This window comes from Perognathus longimembris, chromosome 6 (assembly GCF_023159225.1).
Source record: "Perognathus longimembris pacificus isolate PPM17 chromosome 6, ASM2315922v1, whole genome shotgun sequence".
Taxonomy (NCBI): Eukaryota; Metazoa; Chordata; class Mammalia; order Rodentia; family Heteromyidae; genus Perognathus; species Perognathus longimembris.
Genome location: NC_063166.1, coordinates 7,102,467 through 7,124,280, shown reverse-complemented (window position 1 = coordinate 7,124,280; position 21,814 = coordinate 7,102,467). Strand labels below are relative to the sequence as shown.

Here is a 21,814-nt window from a genome sequence, read left to right as displayed (position 1 = left end):
GGAAAGGAGTTGTTCACTTTCACTAGATTCTTTTTGTGTCTTCCTTTTTTGTGGGTGATGGGGCTTGAACTTAGGGCTGGGCGCTGTCCCTGAGCTCTTTTGCTCAAGGCTGTTGCTCTACCACTTTGAGCCACAGCACCACATCGTTTTCTGGTGGTTAACTGGAGATAAGAGTCTTAGTGAATCTTCAGATCCCATCCTCCTAAGTTGCTAGGATTACAGGCTTGAGCCACTGGTGCCCAGCTCCCTAGATTCTTAAGTTCCTATTACACTAGGGCCTGTGTAAAAACCACACTTGTTATGGGGGAGCTGGTGGGTGTGGCTTAGATGTGTGATATGGTCGGTCATTTAGCATTCACACATCTCCACCTAATAGCCATTATCAATAATCATGCCAAGACAGCAGCTTGATCCAGTGTTGTCACCCCAACTTTGATAGGGTGGAGTCTGTCGGTCTGGTCTCTTTCTCCACAGGCCCAGCCCTGTCCCAGAAGTGGGTGGTAGTTGCTCAAGAAGTTCGTGGTTTCTGTAGACCAGATCCCCATCCTGGAAGTGATTTAACCTTGCTGAACTCATTTCCTCATCTGTGGGATAAAAATGATAAAAACCTGCCCCCAAACACCTTGCAGTGAGGGCAACCACTGGTAGGTGCTTTCCCAAGGGGCAGCCGGGTGTTGCTGGTGTAAGAGGTGGGCCCCTCCCTCCAGGCTGCCCTGGCCTGTCCCCAGCCCCTCCCGGCACACAGATTTGGAAGCCCTGTGGCATGGCTAGCTGTTTCAATTTATTTCACCTCTCTGTTCATTGCTGTCCCTTGAACTGCCCTCAAGTCTGTTTTCTCCCATCCGTTTCTGTGGTCCTGGGCTTGCCTCAGATTTTGTCATTTCTCCTTTGTGATACTGCTGGAAAAACAAAGTGAATTTTTTTAAGCATCCCCCACTCCCCCCCCCCGCCCATATCAAGGGTATGTACTTTGTGAATTCTTCCCCCAAAAAAGTCAAGTAGTAAGAAGTCAACAAAAGAAAAGGAGGAGGACTGGGAGGGCTGCAGACACATACAGGGCTGGAGGAGATAAGCGGAGTATAGGATATTAGAGGATGTAGTGGCAGAATCACTTCAATTACTGTCCCCCCCCCCCCCCCGCCCCAACCTCCACCCCCTTACTGAACTTTGAATTCTGGCCCTTGAGCTGGCTAGACAGGAACTCTTATCGCTTGGACCGGACCATACTCCCAGCCCTTTCTGCTTTCATTGTTTTTCAGATATAATCCAATGTTTTCACCCAGGACAGCTTTAGACTTTGATTCTCCTAACTATGGCCTCAACTGTAGCTGGGAAGACAGATACATACCACTGTGTTGGCTTATTGATGGAGATGTGGTCTGCTTGCCTGGGACTGGCCTCAAACCTCCAGTCTCTGTCTGCCCAGTAGCTGACATTACAACCCTGACCCACTGTGAGCAGTCAAGTCTTTTTTTTTCGGGCCAGTCCTGGGCCTGGGCCTTGAACTCAGGGCCTGAGCACTGTCCCTGGCTTCTTTTTGCTCAAGGCTAGCACTCCACCACTTGAGCCACAGCGCCACTTCTGGCCTTTTCTATATATGTGGTGCTGAGGAATCGAACCCAGGGCTTCATGTATATGAGGCAAGCACTCTTGCCACTAGGCCATATTCTCAGCCTAGAAGTCTTCTTTGTAGTGGTAAAAACACTGAAAACCTGATTACTAGGGTATTGGATAAATAGATTATGAATAGTCAATGAAGTCACACACAGTGATTGAGATGACTGAATTACAACTATGTGAACAGATGTATCTGTGATTGGTTACACTAGTACAACAGATTTTTTTTTCCCCAGAAAGCAAATTATCAAGCACTAGGTGTTCTAGATTGAATTGTGGTCCCCCAAATGATTTTCTTTTTTTCTTTTGGCAGTGCTTGAGATCAAACCCTGGGCCCTGCTCATGCTAGCCTAAGAAAATATTTTGAAATCCTACGTCCTGGTACCTGTGAATGTGACTTTGTTTGGAGTCAGTCGTTGCAAATGTAATTGAGTTACAGTAAGGACATTAAGTCGGATGACTGATGTGTGTGACTTGCGGTGCCCATTAAGGAGAGATGGGGTACAGAGGGGCACATGTGGAAGGAGGGAAGGCAGAAATTGGAATGAGGGAGCCAGCCGTGAGCCGCTGCTTGCAGCAGCCACGAGGAGACAGGAGAGAATCTGAAATACCCTTCCGTACCTGGAGGAGCCCTGTCAGAGCCTGGGTTTTGCACTTCTGGCCCCTGAGTCCTGGATAAATCTCTATTGTTTCAAGCTGCTCAGTTGGTAATTTGTTAGGATAGCCCTAGGAGACTCATAGAGCAGGTGTGGCATTATGGCGTTATCCAGGAATCATAGCTGCACCTGCATTCTCCCATGACAAAGAGCTTCTTTAGTCTGTTTTCTGCCCTCGCAGCTGCCTTGGAGACAAGGATTCAGTGTGCTAGTGACTTCTCGTCAGGGGACAGCGTGTGCAAGGTAAATTGTCATTATACCTCCGTTGCCTCCCTGGGCCAAACCAGGGTCCTAGATCGTCCTGTGGAGTCCTCTGATCAAGCCTGTCTCTGGCTTCTCACTTGTTTGGTTTTCCACCCTTCCTTTCTGTTTTCCAACCTTCCTCTCTATTCCTTCTCCTCCTCCTTCCTCTGCCTCCTACCTTCCTTCCTTTCTTCCCCTCCCTCCCTTTCTTTTGTTTGTGCCAGTACTGAGGCTTAAACTTGTATGCTCTCTTTGGGTACTTCCTTTCTCCCTAGGCTTTTTCACACAAGGCTGGTACTCTACCACTTGAGCCCTAACTCCACTTCTGGCTTTTTGCTGGGCTCTCCTGTCTGGGCTGGCTTTGGGGTAGTTTTCCTCAGCTCTCAGACTCAGGAATAGCTAGGATTAGAGGCGTATGAGCTGCAGGACCCTGGCCAAGTCCCATTCTTCAAGGCTTGTGTTGAAGGCCCCTTCTTGCAGCATTCTTCTCTGACTCCCCCTCCTCACTGTGTCTTAGAAACCTTCCTTGTGCTATGTATCCAACCATCACACCACATGACTGAGCAGCAGAGGCTAGTGGATCACAATAGGCCTTTCCCTCCATCTGAGACTTGACTGTGTTTGTTGTCCCTTTCTAACTTTGTGACCTTGAGCAAGTTGCTTTACCTCTCTGCCTCAATTTGCTCATCTGCATAATGGGTCTTAGTGCCTATCTTAGTGGGTGTGTGTGAGTGTTAATAAGATAGTTGGGTTAAAGTGCTTGGACCAGTGCCTGGTACATAGAAAGGGTCAGTAAGTGTTAGCTATTACAGTAATTATATGTTTACTTTTCTCACTCCCCCACTAAATAGAGATACTTACAGACAGTAATTGTGAGTTTCTCTCTTTCCATCCCCAGTGTCTTACAGGGGTACTTGGCACATGGTAGACTCTAAATAAATGTTTGTTGAATTAATAATGATAATTAATGTAATTGCCTACCAGGAACCCATACTGGGCTTTGACCCTTTGTTGGTTCCACATCATGTAGGGATGATGTGGCCAGATGATCTGGCTCAGTTAAACACAAACCAGCAGGAACCCATGTCCCACTGACTAAGACCTACAGAAAAATGTGGTCAGCAATTTTTTTTTTGGGGGGGGGTCAGTCATGGGGCTTGAACTCAGGGCTTGGCACTGTTGAGCTCTTTCACTCAAGGCTAGTGCTCTTCCACTTTGAGCCACAGCTCCACTTCCTATTTTCTGGTGGTTAACTGGAGATAAGAGTCTCATGGGGGCTGGGATGTAGCTCAGCGGCAAAGCATTTGCCTAGCAAGTGCAATGTCCTGGGTCGGGTCTCTGCCACTGTCCAGCTGCAGCACGAGCAGGGGCTTTGAGGGGCAAGGGGAAGATGAAGGAGATGGAGAGAAGGCTGATGGCACAGCTGTGTTTATCCCAGCAAAAGCCTCAGGTATCCACACTTTCTATACTTGTCAAATGCTTGCATAATATTGTTCTAGGACCCACTGCACTGAAAGTGCGGCTAGCACGCATCCTTCTATTTTAATCAATCTTTGCCCACCAGTTAAAGGACATAAGCCCCCAGTCCCAGAAGCTGAAAGGAACACTTCCTCAAACCAGAAAGGGGCGAGACTTTTAGCCCTGAGGGTTGGAGTCAATGAATGGCCCCGGTACAGCTCCGGGCACCCCAGGGTCTGCAACAGATCTCCAGTACCAAAAAAGAAAAGACAAAACAAAAACAAACCAAGGAAGAGTTTCATGCACTTTCCTGCCCCGAGTAGCTTTGAACCTCAATCCTCAGATCTCAGCCTCCTGAGTACCTAGGATTACAGGCGTGAGCCCCCAGTGTCCAGCTTTATCCCTTAGCTTTTTCCAGTCAAGGCTGGCACTCTGTCACGTGAGCCACGCCTCCACTTCTGGCTTTTTTGCCAGTTAAGTGGAGATAAGAGTCTCATGGGCTTTCCTGCCCAAGAGTGGTCTTCCTGAGTAGCTAGGGTTACAGGCATAAGTACCAGCGCCCTACATGTGGTCAGTTCTTATCCTCTGGGGACTTAAGATCCTATCAGGAAGGCAGATTGGGAGCACCGGAAAGGCTGGACAGCTCTATCTAGTAGGTGTAATATCCAATTAGAACAGTGCAGAAGATGAAACTGTGCATTCACATGGGGATTTCTGATGCTGGAACCTTGTTACATTGTGTTGCCTGGCGTTTTCCAGATGCATCCTTGGGAGCTACTTAAACTTTCAGTAATGAAAGATCTAGAGGCTTCATCAGATTTTTGGATTTGCTTATTTTCTTTCTTTTCTTTTCTTTTTTTTTTTTTGGCCAGTCCTAGGCCGTGAACTCAGGGCCTGAGCACTGTCCCTGGCTTCTTTCTTGCTCAAGGCTAGCACTCTGCCACTTGAGCCACAGCGCCACTTCTGGCCATTTTCTGTATATGTGGTGCTGAAGAATCGAACCCAGGGCCTCATGTGTACGAGGCAAGCACTCTTGCCACTAGGCTACATTCCCAGCCCCATGATTTGCTTATTTTCTCCCTGTATTCTTCTTCCAATAGGCACCTAACATCTCTAGAATTAACAGCCACCGATAATCATTGCCAGAGCCATTATTTCATTAGAGGATTGTAAAAGGGTGATAGTCTATTTATTAGCTGGAGATTTGTATAAAGACAAGTCTGTCATTAGCTGCATTACCCTGAAATTCAGTCATTATTTCACCCAAGAAGGGAAAAATAAGTGCTTGATTATTGACCAGTTTTCAAAGTAATAAGGTAGTTTTCTCTCATTCTTCAAAGAGGGACCAGTGAGAGGCTTTAGGAATTTATTTTTCCCCAGTCCTGGGGCTTGGACTCAGGGCCTGAGCACTGTCCCTGGCTTCTTTTTCTCTAGACTAGCACTCTACCACAGTGCCACTTCTGGCCTTTTCTGTTGACGTGGAATTGAACCCAGGGCTTCCTGCATGCAAGACAAACACTACCGCTAATCCACATTCCCAGCCCCAGGCTTTAGGATTTTTAAGAAACAACATTATGAACTCATGATTTGTATTTCTTTATGTGTGTGCTGGGCCTAGCTACTCAGGGGGCTGAGATCTTGGTTCAAAGCTAGCCTGGGCAGGAAGGTCTGTGAGACATTTATCTCCAATTATCCAGCAAAAAAATGAAGCTGTGGCTCAAGTGGCAGAACACTAACTTTGAGTGAAAACGCTAAGGGGGACAGCCTAGTGCACATGCGCACACGCGCGCACATACACACACACACACACACACACACACACACAGTACCTATAGTCCCTTAGGAGGCTAAGATAAGATGATTGAGAATTCAGGGCTCACCTAGGATACGGAGATCCTGACCCCCAAAAAACAAAAACTCTTGAGTCTGGTAACATAGTAACAGCAACAACAAAGCAGGTTAAACTCCCAGACTCACATTGTACTGTGTGTCAGGCACCATGCCAGCCACACTGCCTGTATTAACATGTGAGTTTGCTCTTCCTAACTAACCAATGAGGCTGATGCCTTAATGAGCACCATTTTATAGACACAAAACCAGATGCTGAAAGGCTGAATGGTTTGCCCCAGGTCATCCTGGGGTGTAAGTGCAGGTGGTCTGACTCTAGCCCCTGAGCTCCTCACCTCCATCTCTACCCCCCACCCCCACCCCCACACAAGGCCAGGGCCTTGGGGCTGTGTAAAATTCTTTAAACTTCCCAGAGGCCTTTGTCTTGGCAATAGCCCTGCAAGATAGAAAGCAAGTGGTACTAGCCTGTCCTTTAGCTTTTGGTGTTTTTTTTGCAAGCTTCACACTTGCCTGAGCCATACCTCCAGCTCTTTCTGCTCTAGTTTATTTCATTTTTGTTCTTTTTATCTTTTGCACCATTACTGGAGCTTAAACTCAGATGCTGTCCCTGAGCTTTTTTTTTTGCTCAAGCCTAGCACTCCACCATTTGAGCCACAGCTCTACCTCCAACTAACTTGCTGATTAATTGGAGACAAGAATCTCACAGATTTTCCTGCCTGTGATAGTTTTGAACCTTGATCCTTTGATCTCAGCCTCCTGAGTAGCTAGGATTATAAGCATAAGCAACCAGTTCCTGGCTGTTATTACTATTATTATTATTATTATTATTATTTTTGCCAATCCTGGGGCTTGAACTCAGGACCTGGGCACTGTCCCTGAGCTTCTTTTGCTCTACCACTTGAGCCACAGCTCCACTTCCGGCTTTTTCTGTTTATGTGGTACTGAGGAATTGAACTCAGGGCTTCATGCATACTAGTGCAGCACTTTACCACTAAGCCACCCTCCCAGCTCTCTGTAATTATTTTTGAGGTAAGGTCTTTTCTCTTTGCCCAGGTTGGCCTGGACATAATCCTCCTGTTGATTTACACTTCCCACTGTGGCTATGGTGTATACCACCATACCCAGCGGTTTTTTGTCAAAATGAGATCTTAAGAACTTGGGCCTTCTAAGTAGCTGAGATGACAAGTAGGTACCCTTGTGCCAGCTTTTGGTTAAGATAGGGTCTTGCAGAAACATTTTTGTCCGGGCTAGCCAGGAACCACAATTCTCCTTTGCCTCCTGAGTAGCTAAGATCATAAGCGTGAGCTACTGCGTCTGGCGGTCTTACATGTTTTTACATGTGTTATATATGGGTACTGATGCATGAAGAGCAACATGACTTATGCAGAGCCAGGCCTACGATGTAGGACCTTTTGTGTTTGGTACCTGACTCTTTGTTTGGCATCCAAGTAGAACCTTTTTAGGAGCTGTATTACCCTTAGACAGATGCAAACATGGTAGTTTCCGTCTCCTTGAGATTACCAAAAGCTTTGGGGGCTGGTGAGCACAGGGGAATTTACTTCTGGTTCTAGGTTGGGGACCATGCCTGGGATAGCTCACAGTGGAGTCCTGGCATGGCTGCGTACATTACCCTGTCACGAGGAGCAGCAGGACTGAGAGTTGGTGGAAATCCTCTTACTGCCTTGCTCCCAGCCTAATGGCTTCGACCATTTTTAGATGTCAGGAAGTGTTACAATATGGCAAATTTATCTTGGTGAATAATGGATGAGCCCAAGGAAGGTCCTGTACTCTTCCTGGTGAATTATTTACCAGGAGTCTCTAATTTGAGGGCTGTCCATTATCAGTGGTCCAAATCTGGAAAGACAGAACCCTTTTCCACTCCTGTCACTCCTCTATCTCCTACCTACAGACAAGCTGTAACCTTCATGTCTGCTGTTACCCTGGGCAGCCCCCCAGGACCAGTGGCCAAGCACTGTCTTTTGAGTTTGAAGGCCCTCTCAGTTGCTAGAAGGGGTTCCCCTCCTGGCCAGGGCTCCCCCTGGAGACAGGACAGACCTGCCAGCGGCAGCCGGCGCCATGTGGGGTCTGGGGCCTGCGCTATGGGGCTGGACACGGTGTGTGCTTATATGGATGTGCACACACATGTGTTCTCCGTGTTTTTGTCTTGTTTCTGTCTCTTTCTCCGAGACTCTGTTATTTGATCTTCGCCTCTATCTTTCTCCGTCTGTGGTCTCTTCTCTTAGTGTCTCTCTCTCTCTCCCTCTCTCTCTCTCTTCCCCCTCTTCCTCCTTCTTCTCTCCTTTTTCTCTCTGGCAGTCTCTCCTCATCTTCTCAGCACCATGCCTCTCTCTGTCTGTCTGGGACAGTCTCCGTCTGTCTGCCTGTGCAGGTCTGTAGCAGGCACTTCCTGGAATGGAGGGAGGAACTACTTCCAGACTCAAGTGAAGCCAGATCGCGGTGCCTTCCATGCCCTGGCTTACAGATCAGCAGTGGAGGCGTGAAAGATACTTGGGGTCTTTGTCATTTTTTTGGCTGCTCTAAGCAGTCATTGCATCAGTCACCCTGGGAGCTCTTTCTTCTTGGGCTCTGCGTGTGCTCTGCGTGTGCTGTGCGTTCAGGACGTTTGCCCCCAGGGTCGGTCGTCTCTGCACTCTAAGCATCTGCTGATGAGTTGCAAGTTTTTGCTGCTTTTAAAAATAACTTAAAAGGGGTTGTTTCTGTTCTTTATTCATCAGTTTATGCTTTTCTTCATCTGTTGTTATTGATTGAGAGTACTTATTTTGCTATCTTTAGCTGGAATACATTTTCTAAATGGCTAAAAGTGGCTTTTTTTTGGTTTGCTTGTGAGCGTGCGTGCGTGCGTGTGTGTGTGTGTATGTATGTGTGTACATACTGCGGCTTGAACTTAGAGCCTGGGCACTCTTCTTTAGTTTCTTTAAAGCTCAAGGTTGGCCCTCTACCACTTAAGCCACAGCTCTCCTTCTGGCTTTTTGCTGGTTAATTGGAGATAAGAGTCTCACAGACTTTCCTGCCTTGGCTGGCTTTGAGCCACGATCCTCAGATCTGGGGATTATTGGTGTGAACCACCAGCGCCCCACCGGCTGCGATGAGAACTTTTGATGGCAGGAGCAGATCTGCTGCTGGGAGAGGCAGTGTGCCCAATTCCCTCTCTCCCCCCCAAGAGCCTAGCAGCTAGGTGTGAATCTTTGTCTCCTTAAACCAGTGGCTCTTCCAGGCACCTTCCTGCCTACTCCTTTGGTCAGATTCCTTTGGTTCCCCCCCCCCCCCCCCCCCGGCGAAGTCTGTCCTTTCAGACCTAGGAGCAGCCATTCTTAAGACTGTGACACCCCCCCCCACACACACACACTGGTTTCCAGAGCAGCTGTTGAGCAGGCAGGTGGGGCAAGCTCCGCCCCTTGGGAAAGGAGGCCGGGTTGTGTTGGGCTCTGACTCCGGGGGGGGGGGGGGCCCACCTCCGGAGCAACAACCCTGGCCTCCTGCACATGTGTTAGACACGGCCACGTGTCCCCAAGGTGTGTGGCGAATGCAGGCCACTGCCACAAAGCCCCGAGTGGCTCGTGCCTTCCACATCACCACATAGCACGGTGGTTTGCTCACATTCCCCACTCTTGGCTGCTGGGAACGCGGTTTGCAGATCACTTCTAAATATAAAAGTATGAGGCGGTCTCTCTTGTCCCTTTGAAACTAGCTGTGAGCCAGCTTCTCAAGTGACTTTTGGAGCTTGAAGAGAGGAGGAAGGAAACAGAAGAAGCTGAGATGTATGTATTTGTGTGTGTGTGTGTGTGTGTGTGTGCGCGCGCGCTCTGGAGATGCCCAGATACGTGGGGCTAACAGGGTTCGCATGCACAGATGTGTGTCATTTTTTCATGAGTGTGTTGGGGTTTGAACTCAGAGCCTCACTGGCCTTTTTTTTTTTTTTTTTTTTTTTTTTTTTTTGCTTAAAGCTGATATTCTACCACTTGAGCCACAGCCCTACTTCCAGCTTTTGCCAGTGAGTTAGAGGTGAGAATCTCACAGACTTTTTCTGACCAGGCAGGCTTTGATCAGATCTCAGCCTCCTGAGTAGTTAGGATTACAAGTATGAGCTTCCAGTGCCTGGCAAGAGAAGAGGTGTAGATTTAAAGACTGACTTTCACTGGGTGCTGGCGGCTCACACCTGTAATCCTAGCTACTCGGGAGGCTGAGATCTGAGGATCAAGGTCAGAAGCCAGCCCATACAGGAAGTCTTTGAGACCTTTTTTTTTTTTTTTTTTTTTTTTTTTTGCCAGTCTTGGGGCTTGAACTCAGTGTTTTATTATTATTATTATTTATTTTTTATTTTTTATTTTTGGCCAGTCCTGGGGCTTGGACTCAGGGCCTGAACACTGTCCCTGGCTTCTTTTTGCTCAAGGCTAGCACTCTGCCACTTGAGTCACAGCGCCACTTCTGGCCATTTTCTATATATGTGGTGCTGGGGAATTGAACCCAGGGCCTCATGTATACGGGGCAAGCACTCTTGCCACTAGGCCATATCCCCTGCCCCTAGGGGCTTGAACTCAGGGCCTGAGCGCTGTCCCTGGCTTCTTTTGCTCAAGACTAGCACTCTGCCACTTAAGCCACAGCGCCACTTCTGGCTTTTCTGTGTATGTGGTACTAAGGAATCAAACCCAAGGCTTCATGCATGCTAGGCAAGCACTCTGCTGCTAAGCCACATTCCCAGCCCTTCCAGCCCCTTTCTGTTTATGTGGTACAGAGGAATCAAACCGAGGGCTTCATGAATGCTAGGCAGGCGCTCTACCACTAAGCCATCCTCCCAGCCCTCTTCCAGACTTTTATTTCCAGTTGACCACCAAAAGCCAGAAATGGAGCTGTGGCTTAAATGGGTAGAGTGCTAGCTAAAGCTCAAGGACAGTGCCCAGGATCTGAGTTCAAGGTAGGAAAAAAAAAAAAAAAGACTGACTTTGAAACTGGACAGCTCCATTCAGACATCTGTTTGTTTAAAAAGGATTGATGTGCTTCCTCCGCCCCCAAACCCAGCAGTACATTGATCTACTAGTGAAAACAGCTGGTGGAGGTGAAGAATCCACAGAACAGCGCTAAATGAAAAGCAGAGGAACAGGGAAGATACCATGCAAGAGCCTTTCTGTAGGTTCAGAACTCTAGCTCACAACTCCACAATCCCCGCTGGAAGAACACATACACACAAAAGGATTTGCATTAAATAGGGCAGCATGGTTCAGGGGGGGGGGGGGTGTGTGTGTGTTAGTGAATGGAATGGAAGGCAGCCTGCTTGGGTGGCATCCTGGAAGGAATGCAGACTCAGGAGCCAGGCAGGTCCCAACCCTGCCATTTCCGAGGCTCCCAGCAGTTCCTCCCGTGGCCCCATACAAGATGGCACGCTAACTGGTGTTGGGAGGAGCGCTTAGATCAGAAATACATGTCCTCGCACTGGGCCTGGCAAGAGGCGGGACAGCTGGAGGAGCTAAGGCACTGCCGCCTAATGAAACTCCTGTGCTGCCAGTGTATGGCCACCTCGTGGCCCCTGAATTGTGGCTAGTGGGATGGAACCAGAGGAAATGGAGTCTGAGGAAATGAATTTTCAGTGTCCCTCCTTCCTTCCCGTGCCTTCTCCCCCTTTCGTCCTCCTTTCCTCTCTCCCGACTGAAGCTTGAATTCTGATCCTTGTGCTCTTGCTTGGATTTTTCCGCTAAGGCTGACACTACCACTTGAGTCACACCTCTGCTTCTGGCTTTTTGTTGGTTTAATTGGAGATTAAGAGTCTCACAGACTTTTTTTTCCCCCCTGCCTAAGCTAGCTTTGAATCCTCGGATCTCAGCCTCCTGAGTAGCTAGGATTACAGGCGTGAGCCACCAGTGCTGGCTAGCCTTTCCATCTACTGAGTTTGTTTCTGCGGCCCAGATGCACAGGCGGAGCACCACTGAGGGTCTTCCTGGGGCGGAGCTCAAGGCTCATTCTTGTCTCAGGTCCAACAGCCCAGTCACCTTTCCTGGGGTGAATGTTGCTCCCACAGACCTCTCCCTGGCATCTTCAGGAGACAGCTGGCTGCTGACTCCCTCGCTCCCCTTGGGGCTGAGAATGGATCTGTCCTAGGCATGAAGTACGCAGAGCATTCTTGATTGCCCAAAGATCTTCCCCCATTCACCTCTGGGAGGGAAGTCCTTAGGCCAAGGCCATTTTGATGTGATGAGTACACAGGTTCCTAGGACTCCCTACTTTTTAAATTTCTCTGAAATATAGACCCATGTGGGTCTCTTCCTCACATCTGTTTTATCTGAATACTATAGAGCCCTGAAGGCTGGAAAAGAATCTCTCGATCTGTTTTGAGCTAGGCTTGATGGCTACTTTAGTCCTAGCTGCTTAGGAAGCTGAGGCAGGAGAATTGCTTGAGCTCAGAAGTTTGGGGTTGATCCAGGCAATGACATAGCAAGACTCCATCTCAAAACCAAATTATTTCAAAGCTGCTATCTTTCAGATGAGAACACTGAGGCCCAACAAGGAAAATGAAGTTGGCAGGTGAAGGATAACATTTCAGGTCAAATGGAACTTACTTGAGTCCATTTCCTCACACATGCGCTCTGGTGGCTTCAGGATTATGAGAAGCCCAGAAGAATGGGCACCATGCTTGTTCTGTCCCCGAGCTTACAGTCTAGCAGTCAGCATGTCCAAAGCCCACACCGGCCCGGTACTGGTGACCAGGCACTGGTGGCTACTCAAGAGACTGAGATCTGAGGATCATGGTTTGAAGCCAGCCTGGGCCTGAGCAAGAAGTAGAGCTGTGGCTCAAGCACTAAAGCTCAGGGCCAGCGCCCAGGCCCTGAGTTCAAGCCCTGTGACTAGCGCGTGCACGCACACAAACACCCACAGCGTGAACTGTCAGTGCAGACATGTGGCCTGCAGGGGCATTGGGAGACAGAGGCAGATCTCCTGGGAAGGCTGCGCTGAGCTTTAAGATCCCCAGCTGCCGTGGACCCCTCCACCCCGGCACCTGCCTTAGAGCTTCACTCATCATTCTGTGTAGGCCTGGTCCTACATTTGCCAAGTGAGGGCTGGCTATGTTGCCAGAGTCTGGGGTGGGGGCAGCTCTGGGGAGTGGCCCTTCTGGGTCAGCAGCTCTCTCCCTATGTCACTGTAGCGGATGCAGTGTTAGGTCTTAGGCCTACCTTTTTCTAATCTTACAAATAATCAGATTGCCTGAGAGGGGCTGGTGATCAGCCAGGGTCACCTTCCTAGCTAGCAGGACTGGAGCCCAGGTCTCAATACCCTGCCCGTCTACCTGACCACATACTTCCTCTAGCTGGTTTTTTTGTTTGGTTGGTTGGTTTTTTTCCAGTCATGGGGCTTGAACTTAGGGCCTGGGCACTGTCCCTGAGCATTTTTGCTCAAGGGCTAGCGCTCTACCACTTTGAGCCACAGCTCCACTTTTGGTTTTTGAGTAGTTAATTGAAGAATCTTTTGGAGACTTTTCTGCCCAGGCTGGCTTTGAACCACGATCCTCAGATAGCCTCCTGAGTAGCTAGGATTATAGGCATGGGCCACCAGTGCCGGGCTCTGCCTGTGTTTTTGTCCATTGCTAGTTGCTTAGAAACTCCACGGCCATTTGAGCATCGCTAAGGGTGAGGCCCGTGTACCAAGTCCAACCCTCCCCCTGGGTGGGAGGCAGGCTGGTTCCAGGGAGTGGTGGGAGGCCCCTGGCTGTGGGCCACGTCTGTGGGTGCTTTGCCTGCGAAACTTGGATCCACATGACACAGGACACGGGCTCTCCTGCGATGTCCCCACTTCAGGCCCCCCATCCTCCCCCAGGTGTGGGCCAGGCAGGTCTGAGTTGCGGTTTGGCCCTAAAGTGGGAGAACTGGCCTGCTAGGTTATTTCTGCCCAATCTCCCTTTTCTTCTTTAATCCGGATGTGGGAACTTCTCCAGGTATGGATGGTGAAGTACTAGAACTGGAAAACTTGGCAGGATCCTGACTCTGCTCACTCCTGTTCTGCTCAACTCACGGTTGGGGAAGGGAAGGGCAGCGCGGCCCCTATTGGTGAACCTGAGGCCATTGTAGACCCTGGGAAGAGAGGGGATGGCACATTGTGCCCTGCCATTCATGGAGGCTGAGGCAACCGGGGCCATCTTCAGTCACCCCCAAAGCCACACTTTCTGGGTATATCATCAGCTATTCGGGGTTGCTGGTGTTAAAACCCACTTATAGTATCTTGATGATAGGAAAGAAGTGTCAGTTGGCAGAGTTACAAACATCCTTGCAGTGTGTTCCTGACACCCTGGCTGAACTGGGTCTCTGTAACTTGCCTGTGTCAAGCCGGATAGGGCAGGCAGTGTACACTTGCAATCCCGGTACTCTGGAGATTACGGTAGGAGGTCCACAAATGTGAGCCCAGCCTGGGAGTTAGAGAATTCCGGGCCAGCATGAGCTACGACAAAACTGAAGAATTAGAGGTGTAGCTCAGTGGTAGAGAGCTTGCCTGGCACATGCAAGACTTGGTGTTTGATCCTCAGGACCACAGACATAAACAAGTCTTAAGAACAGTTGCCAGTGTCCGTGGGCTTTCTTGAGGCCTAGGCAGTTAGGTGTCTGGCCAGAGGGCCCCAGGATGGAGCCCGGTGGCTGGTGAGCGGGCCGCGTAGTGTCTGGGAGGCACCGTGGGCTTGGGGGCCCTTCCTGGCCTCCTTGCTTGGGTTTCCATGTGGTGGGTCTGTGAGCACTGTGGGACTGGAGTCTGGGACTGTCTCTGGCCTGGACTACTTGTGCTTCTTGAGGTGAAAGCTGCGTGTTCCAGCCTGCGCCCTGGTGCTTATCCCGTGGGCGGGGCACCGGAAGTTACACATCTCTCCCTTGCATCTGTGTCTCAGCCACTTTGGCCTGGGCCCCTGGGACTGGTGGAGACTGAGTCTTCGCTAGGCCTGTGTGTGGCTGGCCGGCCTTGGGCATGGAGTCCCTCAGCTACTCACGTGGCCACTCGCCGCCATGTGAAATGCTCATGGCTTTTGGAGCACACCCGTGGCAGGCTTGGGGGGTGGGGGGTGGCGGTGAAAAGTTCCTCACCAACTAGGATCTTGGCATCTCGGTCTGGTGCAAAAGCTAACAGACAGCACCCAAGCCCTGGCACACACACACAAAAAAGACAAAGAAAAAAGAAAGGGAAGAGAAAAAGAAAGGAGAAGGTAAGAATCACCTGGTCGTGTGATGGTAGGTTCAGGGCCTGTAAGGTCCCTGGGGTATTTTCCTAGGGACTGGGTAGCTGAGGTGGGTACTTAGAGCTAGAAAACTTAGGAGTCACTTCCGGCTGCTCTCGGCTCCCCACAGCACATGGGTTAACTGGGCCTGGAGCCAGAGAACAACTAAGAGGATGGGTACCAGACAAGCCACTTGCCGGGGGTGAGGAGGAGCATGTGTGGAAGTTGGGCTGTTGCCCACTGGCCCTATCTTGGGGGGTTGGGGCTCGGGCAGGGCAGGTGTGTGCATAATACATAGCTGCTAAGGAGCCAGGGAAGTGGCTTGGAAAATGTCCTTGCTGGGTACTCACAGCCCAGGCCTTGCTTGTGTCTGGCCTGGCGTCGGCTGATGTCTCTGCCTGCCTGTTTTGCCCAGGGGCTTCGTGGGCTACCGTGGACAGGACACCCCCCAGGACGCAGCCCCCTTCGGTGTGCACCGAGCGTGTGGGCTTTAATGAATCCACCGAGTCCTTAGGCAGCCTGGGTGGTGGGGTCTGGTGACCCCCTCTCCCCGCAGGAAGCCATGCTGAGGCCACGTCACTGTGCACAGCGAGTAGCCTCGGCGCAGCCTCTTGAGGCCACGTGTAGTCGAGGCTCAGTGTGATGAGGCTCCCTGGTGAGAAAGAGTGATGCCTTGGGAGGCCCAGGAATGGGAGGCCCAGGACCAGTGTCCCGCCAGACAGTCTACCCCAGACCCCAGGGGTGAGGAAAGGGGCAGGAGCGCGCCACCTTGAGGAAGGTACCTGTCATAGCCTCCCTCTTGCCATTGCTTCCTCACCCGCAAAGCTCCAAAAGCCCCCTCCTCTCGTCCCTGCCCTCCTTTCTCCGTGCTACCTGTGTGACCCTTCTGTGAGATTCCCAGTAAATAGCATGGTGGACTGGGGCATCGCCTCCTGCAAGCTGTGCAGATGGCCAGGCTGGATACATGCTTGCTGTCTGCTGAGCAAACACAGGGGCACCGGTCAGCCTCCAGAGTAAGGAACCTCGTGGTCCAGTTGCTCAGAGCAGGGGCTGGGAGAAGTCTGTAGTCACCCTTCCTCCCTTGTGAAACATCTAACGTCTACCCCAGCCAAGCACTAACCAGGACCTGCTGTGAGCTGACGTCAGGACAGAGGCCCCCGCGGGGCTGGCTTTGATGTTTCCCAGGCCCTGGCGTGGGGGTGCAGGGGGCTCTGAGTGGCAGTCTGGGAATGCAGCATCTCTTGCCACAGCTGAGCAGCGCAACCCTGGCCCCAGGAGGAGATGCTGGAGGGGCCGAGCTGGGGTCCATATGAGCTAGGCCAGCTCCTCTGCAGCTCTGTTTCTGTGTAACCCCAGGGCCTGGTCCATCCACCCTACCCACCCCGGTTGCTCCCTTTAGACCTCTCCTCTGTTCTTCTGCTGTGACAGACCCTCCCCTGTCCCGGTCTGGGCCGGATCTGAGGCCTTGCTTGGCCAGTGGGGAACTTTCTATTAGAATGGCATACTCTGGTTGGTTTCTCTTCATATTGCACAAGCCTTTGTCTTTTAGAATGTGAGGCCTTGGCAAGCAGGGTGAGTACATGTGATCATTTAACAGTAACTACTTTTCCTGAAAGGCCAACTCTGGCCAGGGCATTTCACACATTACAGCATTTTGGCTCATGCTTCCTTGTGTTCAAGACAGGGAATTGAGGCGCAGACAGTTTGTCACTCGCCCGAGGTCAGACTCAACCGAGTGTGGTAGGCTTTGAGTCTGACCCATTGTAGGTGAACCCTTAACCATTCCCGTGCATGGGCAACGCTCCTGGCATCTTACCGTGTCTGTGGAGTAGGGAGGTAGGGCTTACCTATGGAGTTAGCCTTCATTTCGCTTTTATAGAGTTTGAACTCAGGGCTTTATGCTTACTAGGCTAGACACTGAGCCACACCTCCAGCCCTTTGCGTTGCTTTTTGATGTGCATCCTGGAGTTCTAGGTCAAGGGGTTACAAGATTTGGGTGAGTCACATTTGCAGGGGTTAGGGGTTGACTCTCCGGGACCCATCTGCGAGTCTTCGTCATGAGAGGTGTTTGGGCCCATACCTCCTTGGTTAGTTTAGCTCAGCTTGGGTGCCTTTGTGAGCCTGGCATTGTCTGCAAGAGGTGTGTCTACCTGGCTGGGGGAGGTGGCGCCCGTGTGGGGGGACCAGATACTTCCAGGGCGGGGCTGGGAAGAGTGTGGGGCTAGGAGTTGGCTTCTTTGGGCTGTGGCTCCGGCTCTGCCACACACACATGAGCGATAAGATCCTTCTTGTTTCCCAGCCTTTGGTGCCTTTACCCATCTGTACTCTGCGGGGGCTGTACTCGCAGGGGCCAGAGCCGTACCCCAGTGCAGCGTGTGCAAGTGTGTAGGGGAGTGTTTGTGTTGGCATAGCAGCGCCTGGAGGCAGGTTCCTTAACTGGCGGGCTGGGTGGGATGACGCGGCATCGGGGAGAACCAGCAGGGCCCCGAGAGAAGGGGTGCTCTGGGCTCTATCCCTGTCTTGTATCAGGAGATGGGGGCTGGCATCTCTGAGGAGGTTGGGAGAGGGACAAAGAGAGGGCTCCTCACCTAGACCCAGCCTTTGGGGATCCTGGATTTAAGACTGACTTTATGAGCAAACGGATTCTCACTTTTAAGAACCAGCCCCCTCTCCGGGAACTTTGGAGAATAAGACCAGGCCTGGGCCTTCATAGCCCGGGATGGGGAAGGGCACCATGAGCCATTTCCTGTGCTGCTGAAGGCAGAGCCGGCTTCTTCTGGATGATGGCTACATCCTCTCCCATGATCAAGACCCAGCAGCTCTCTGCCTCTGCAAAGCAGCCACGTGGGCCAGGAACAAAGCCCAGCGTGTTGCTCCTGGTGCCACTCAACGAAACCACCCACCTGCCCGGCCCTGCCTTGCGCCTCCCTAGCCATCTGTTGCTAAGTGCAGGCCTTAGCCCTTCCCTTTGTTCCCACTGGCTCCTGGCTCCCTTTGTGGCTGGGCTCAGTGTGGCGCGGGAGGGTGAATGGCTCCAGTGAAAGTTGGCAACAACTTGACTCACCTCTCCCTGGTAGCATGGGAAAGCTGGTGTTGGGCACGGCTAGATGTTGTGTCTTTGGCGATGGCCGTGGTATTAGAGAACATGGAGACCCAAAGAAGCTCCTAGGGAAGGCTGGGCTGGCAGGCCCCGGGGGTGGGCTCAGAGATCATTTCTGTCGTTTGCACCCTCAGGTGTGTGAGTGCAGTCTTTGCAGGGCACTCTTGGGGCTAGGTTTGAACGTTGTTCAGTGTCCTGATTGGGGAGAGTGGTGAAAGTTGCCTGGTTCTCAGCCTGGCATGAAGATGTCTGAGCATCTGTGCGTGCCGGTGTGAAATTAACTGTTCCTCACGAGGCCTTGTGCAACCATCCCTCAGGGCCCCTTCCTCTTCTCCACTCCGCAGGCACGGACAGTCCGTGCCCACCACTGGGTATTGTCATGGTGACACCAGACCCGGTGCGGTTGTCCTGTGTCCCCTCCAGACTCGAGGCTCCTTGCCTCAAGGGGAGGGTACTACGTTTGTATCCTATAGAGCACCCGGCACTATTCTAGTCCCTCAGTGGACTCAGCAGTTGTACCACTGCCCTTCACACCTGTATCTCGGATACTTCCCGAGTACACAGCCCCTTGCTTCCTCTCGTGCAGCAGGTGCCCCCTGTTTGGCTTGGCTGCGGCCCCTCCTGACTCTGCCTCTGCTGTGTTCCCAATGCAGGTGCCCAGGCCGCCATCATCTTCATCAAGGAGCCATCCTCCCAGGATGCACTGCAGGGGCGCCGGGCACTGCTGCGCTGTGAGGTGGAGGCCCCCGGCCCAGTGTACGTGTACTGGCTGCTCAACGGGGCCCCTGTCCAGGACACCGAACGGCGTTTCGCCGAGGGCAGCAGCCTGAGCTTCGCAGCGGTGGACCGGCTGCAGGACTCCGGCGCCTTCCAGTGCGTGGCTCGGGATAACAGCACCGGAGAGGAAGTGCGAAGTGCCAACGCCTCCTTCAACATCAAATGTGAGAGTCCGGGCTCTGTGCCTGGTGCCCCTGCCAGAACCCTCACTCTGAGTCTCGGGGAGCCCTGCTTTGCCCCCCGTCTCTCCCACTGCCAGTTACGCGGGGCTGGTAGAGAACAGTTATGGTCAGCTCTTTTTGCTCGTGGGGATAAGAAATTAGAGGTTTCCTAATCTCCCTCTCTCTCCTTTGGTGCTGCACATACTAAACACACGTGCTGTAACCGAGGCCTCTCATTTCTTCTAGAAGTTATTTGTGTGCGTGTGTGCGTGCGTGTGCGCGCGCGTGTGTGCGTGTGTGTGTGTGTGTGTGCGAGCGCACGCGCGCATCCACCAGGGCTTAAATTCATGGACTAGGTGCTGTCTCAGCCTTTTCTGCTCAAGGCTGGCACTCTACCACTTGAGCCACAGCGCTCTACTTCTGGCATTTTGGTGGTTAATTGGAGATAAGTGTCTTATGGACTTTGCTGCCCTGGCAGGCTTCAAATCAGGATCCTCAGATCTCAGCCTCCCGAGTAGCTAGGATTTCAGATGTGAGCCATGGGTGACCTGAAAGTTGTTTTTTTTTTGTCCCTCGAATGTGGAGCCCATTTTATAGCTGGGAGCTTTCACAAATGGGAAGCGCGGTGAAGTTCCTGGGCCAGTGTCAGGCTTCATTCAGTGACAGGGCGGGTACTGGATGTGGGGCCTACATCTCCCGCCAAAGCCTGGCCGAGATCCCCTGTGAGTGGGGCTCTGGCGGTTCAAGGTTCCATGGCTGGCTGCTGGTTCTCTTTGCCCTCGGCCTCCCCATTGTTGAGCTGCTTTGTCCTCGACGTCTCTGCTACAGGGATAGAGGCCGGCCCTGTGGTCCTGAAGCATCCAGCCTCGGAAGCTGAGATCCAGCCACATACCCAGGTCACCCTCCGTTGCCACATTGACGGACACCCTCGGTAAGGAGCAAAGGAGGGTGGAGTGGAGGCAGGTAGGGGTGTCTCCCAGTTCCTGGATTCTGTGTCCCTGTGCCTCACTTCATCCTGTAACTACTTCTCCACCCTCGTGTTCTTGGCCTCTCCCCATATGTTCTCTGGTAACCCCTGTGACCCAAGAAGGGCCAGGGTTGTGTGGGCCCTGATCCTGGATTCTGTCCCTGAATTAACATGTGTTCGTAAGCAAGTCGCCTTCCCTCCTCAGCCCTCCATTTCTCTACTTGTGAACAGAGGTGTGTAGTTTTGACTCTCTAGTCTTCAATTTTTTTTTTTTTTTGGATGATACTGGGGCTTGAACTCGGGGCCTGGGCGCTGTCCCTGAGCTTTTTCACTCAAGGCCGGTACTTGAACTCTACTTCTAGCTTTTTGGTGGCTCATTGGAGATAAGAGTCTGATGGATTTGTCTGCCTGGGCTGGCTTTGAACCTGGATCCTCAGCTCTCAGCATTCTGAGTAGCTAGTGTTACAGGTGTAAGCTACCAGCATCCCTCTGATTCTGCGTGCCCCTCTGCTGGCCATTGACTGCTCCAAGCTCCTGCTGCTGACCCCCCTCTCCCCCACAGGCCCACCTACCAGTGGTTCCGAGATGGGACGCCTCTGTCTGATGGTCAGGGTAACCACACCGTTAGCAGCAAGGAGCGGAACCTGACTCTCCGGCCAGCCAGTCCCGAGCATAGTGGCCTCTACTCCTGCTGTGCCCACCATGCTTTTGGCCAGGCCTGTAGTAGCCAGAACTTCACCTTGAGCATCGCTGGTGAGCCTGGCATGGGATGGGGGGGGGGGGAAGCTCACCACCCTGCCTGCTCACCCCTCCATGCTTTTTCCTGCCATAGACGAAAGTTTTGCCAGGGTGGTACTGGCACCCCAGGATGTCATTGTAGCAAAGGGCGGGGAGGCCATGTTCCATTGCCAGTTCTCAGCCCAGCCACCCCCAAGCCTGCAGTGGGTCTTTGAGGATGAGACTCCCATCAGTAACCGCACTCGGTAAGAACCTGTCTGGGAGCCTTCCAGTACTGTGGTATGTGTTGTGTGCTGCACATGCGCACTCTCCAGAAGGGGGGATGCCATTCAATTCCAGTCACACATGGATTTGTACGCATACTGCTCCAGATCTCCAGCAGATGGCAGTAGAATGTTTCATAGTTGCAGAATGAGTCCAAGGAAAGGGAAGAGCCTCCAGGAAGGGCTCCCTCCAATTCCTACAAAGATGCTGAGCTAGAGATGGCTCTACTTCCCCTCCCTTTCCCCTTCCCCTTTCCCACATAGTTCTTCTGGGGTAGGGAGGGTAGAAACCCAGGGATGGGGGGGATAAACAGGAATTTATGTGGTCACAGACTAGATAGAAAGGTCTAGGGTTACACACACACTCTTTTTGGAAGAAGTAAATGCCTCCAGGCGTTGGGAGATTCCAGCCCTACTTGTAGGGACTTCTGTCCTTGCCCAAGCTCAAGAAAAGCAAAGAGCACCCTTGTAGTGCCAGGCATGTCCATGGCCCTTGGGCATAGGATGCTCTGTGCTAGGGACTTGGGCCCTGAAGACATCCTCGGTAATTGATCTATTTTGGCTGAGGGTCTCTTGTCCCTGGAGCTGGGCTGGGCTCCTTATCTGCTTGGCCCTGCAGAAAGATGGCGCCCCTCTGTCCTGCTAGTTGTACACTGTTAGTTATGCTTTCTCGCACGCGCACGTGTATGTGAGCAAGAGCACACACACCTATGCTTGCACAGACAGGAGCATACAGCCGTCTGGAGTATGGGCTTGGCGGGATGGGGCTCCATTCCCTTCCAGG

General features: G+C 51.8%; 1 protein-coding gene across 1 annotated transcript in view; it reads left to right on the top strand.

Moving 5' to 3' along the window:
• Ptk7 (protein tyrosine kinase 7 (inactive)) overlaps positions 1-21,814 on the top strand; it is a 52,419-nt gene that overhangs the window by 16,200 nt on the left and 14,405 nt on the right. Inside the window, exons 2-5 of the mRNA XM_048347734.1 lie at positions 18,778-19,065; positions 19,891-19,993; positions 20,592-20,782; positions 20,862-21,012. Coding sequence (XP_048203691.1) covers positions 18,778-19,065; positions 19,891-19,993; positions 20,592-20,782; positions 20,862-21,012 — 733 coding nt within the window. The remainder of the gene's footprint in view (positions 1-18,777; positions 19,066-19,890; positions 19,994-20,591; positions 20,783-20,861; positions 21,013-21,814) is intronic.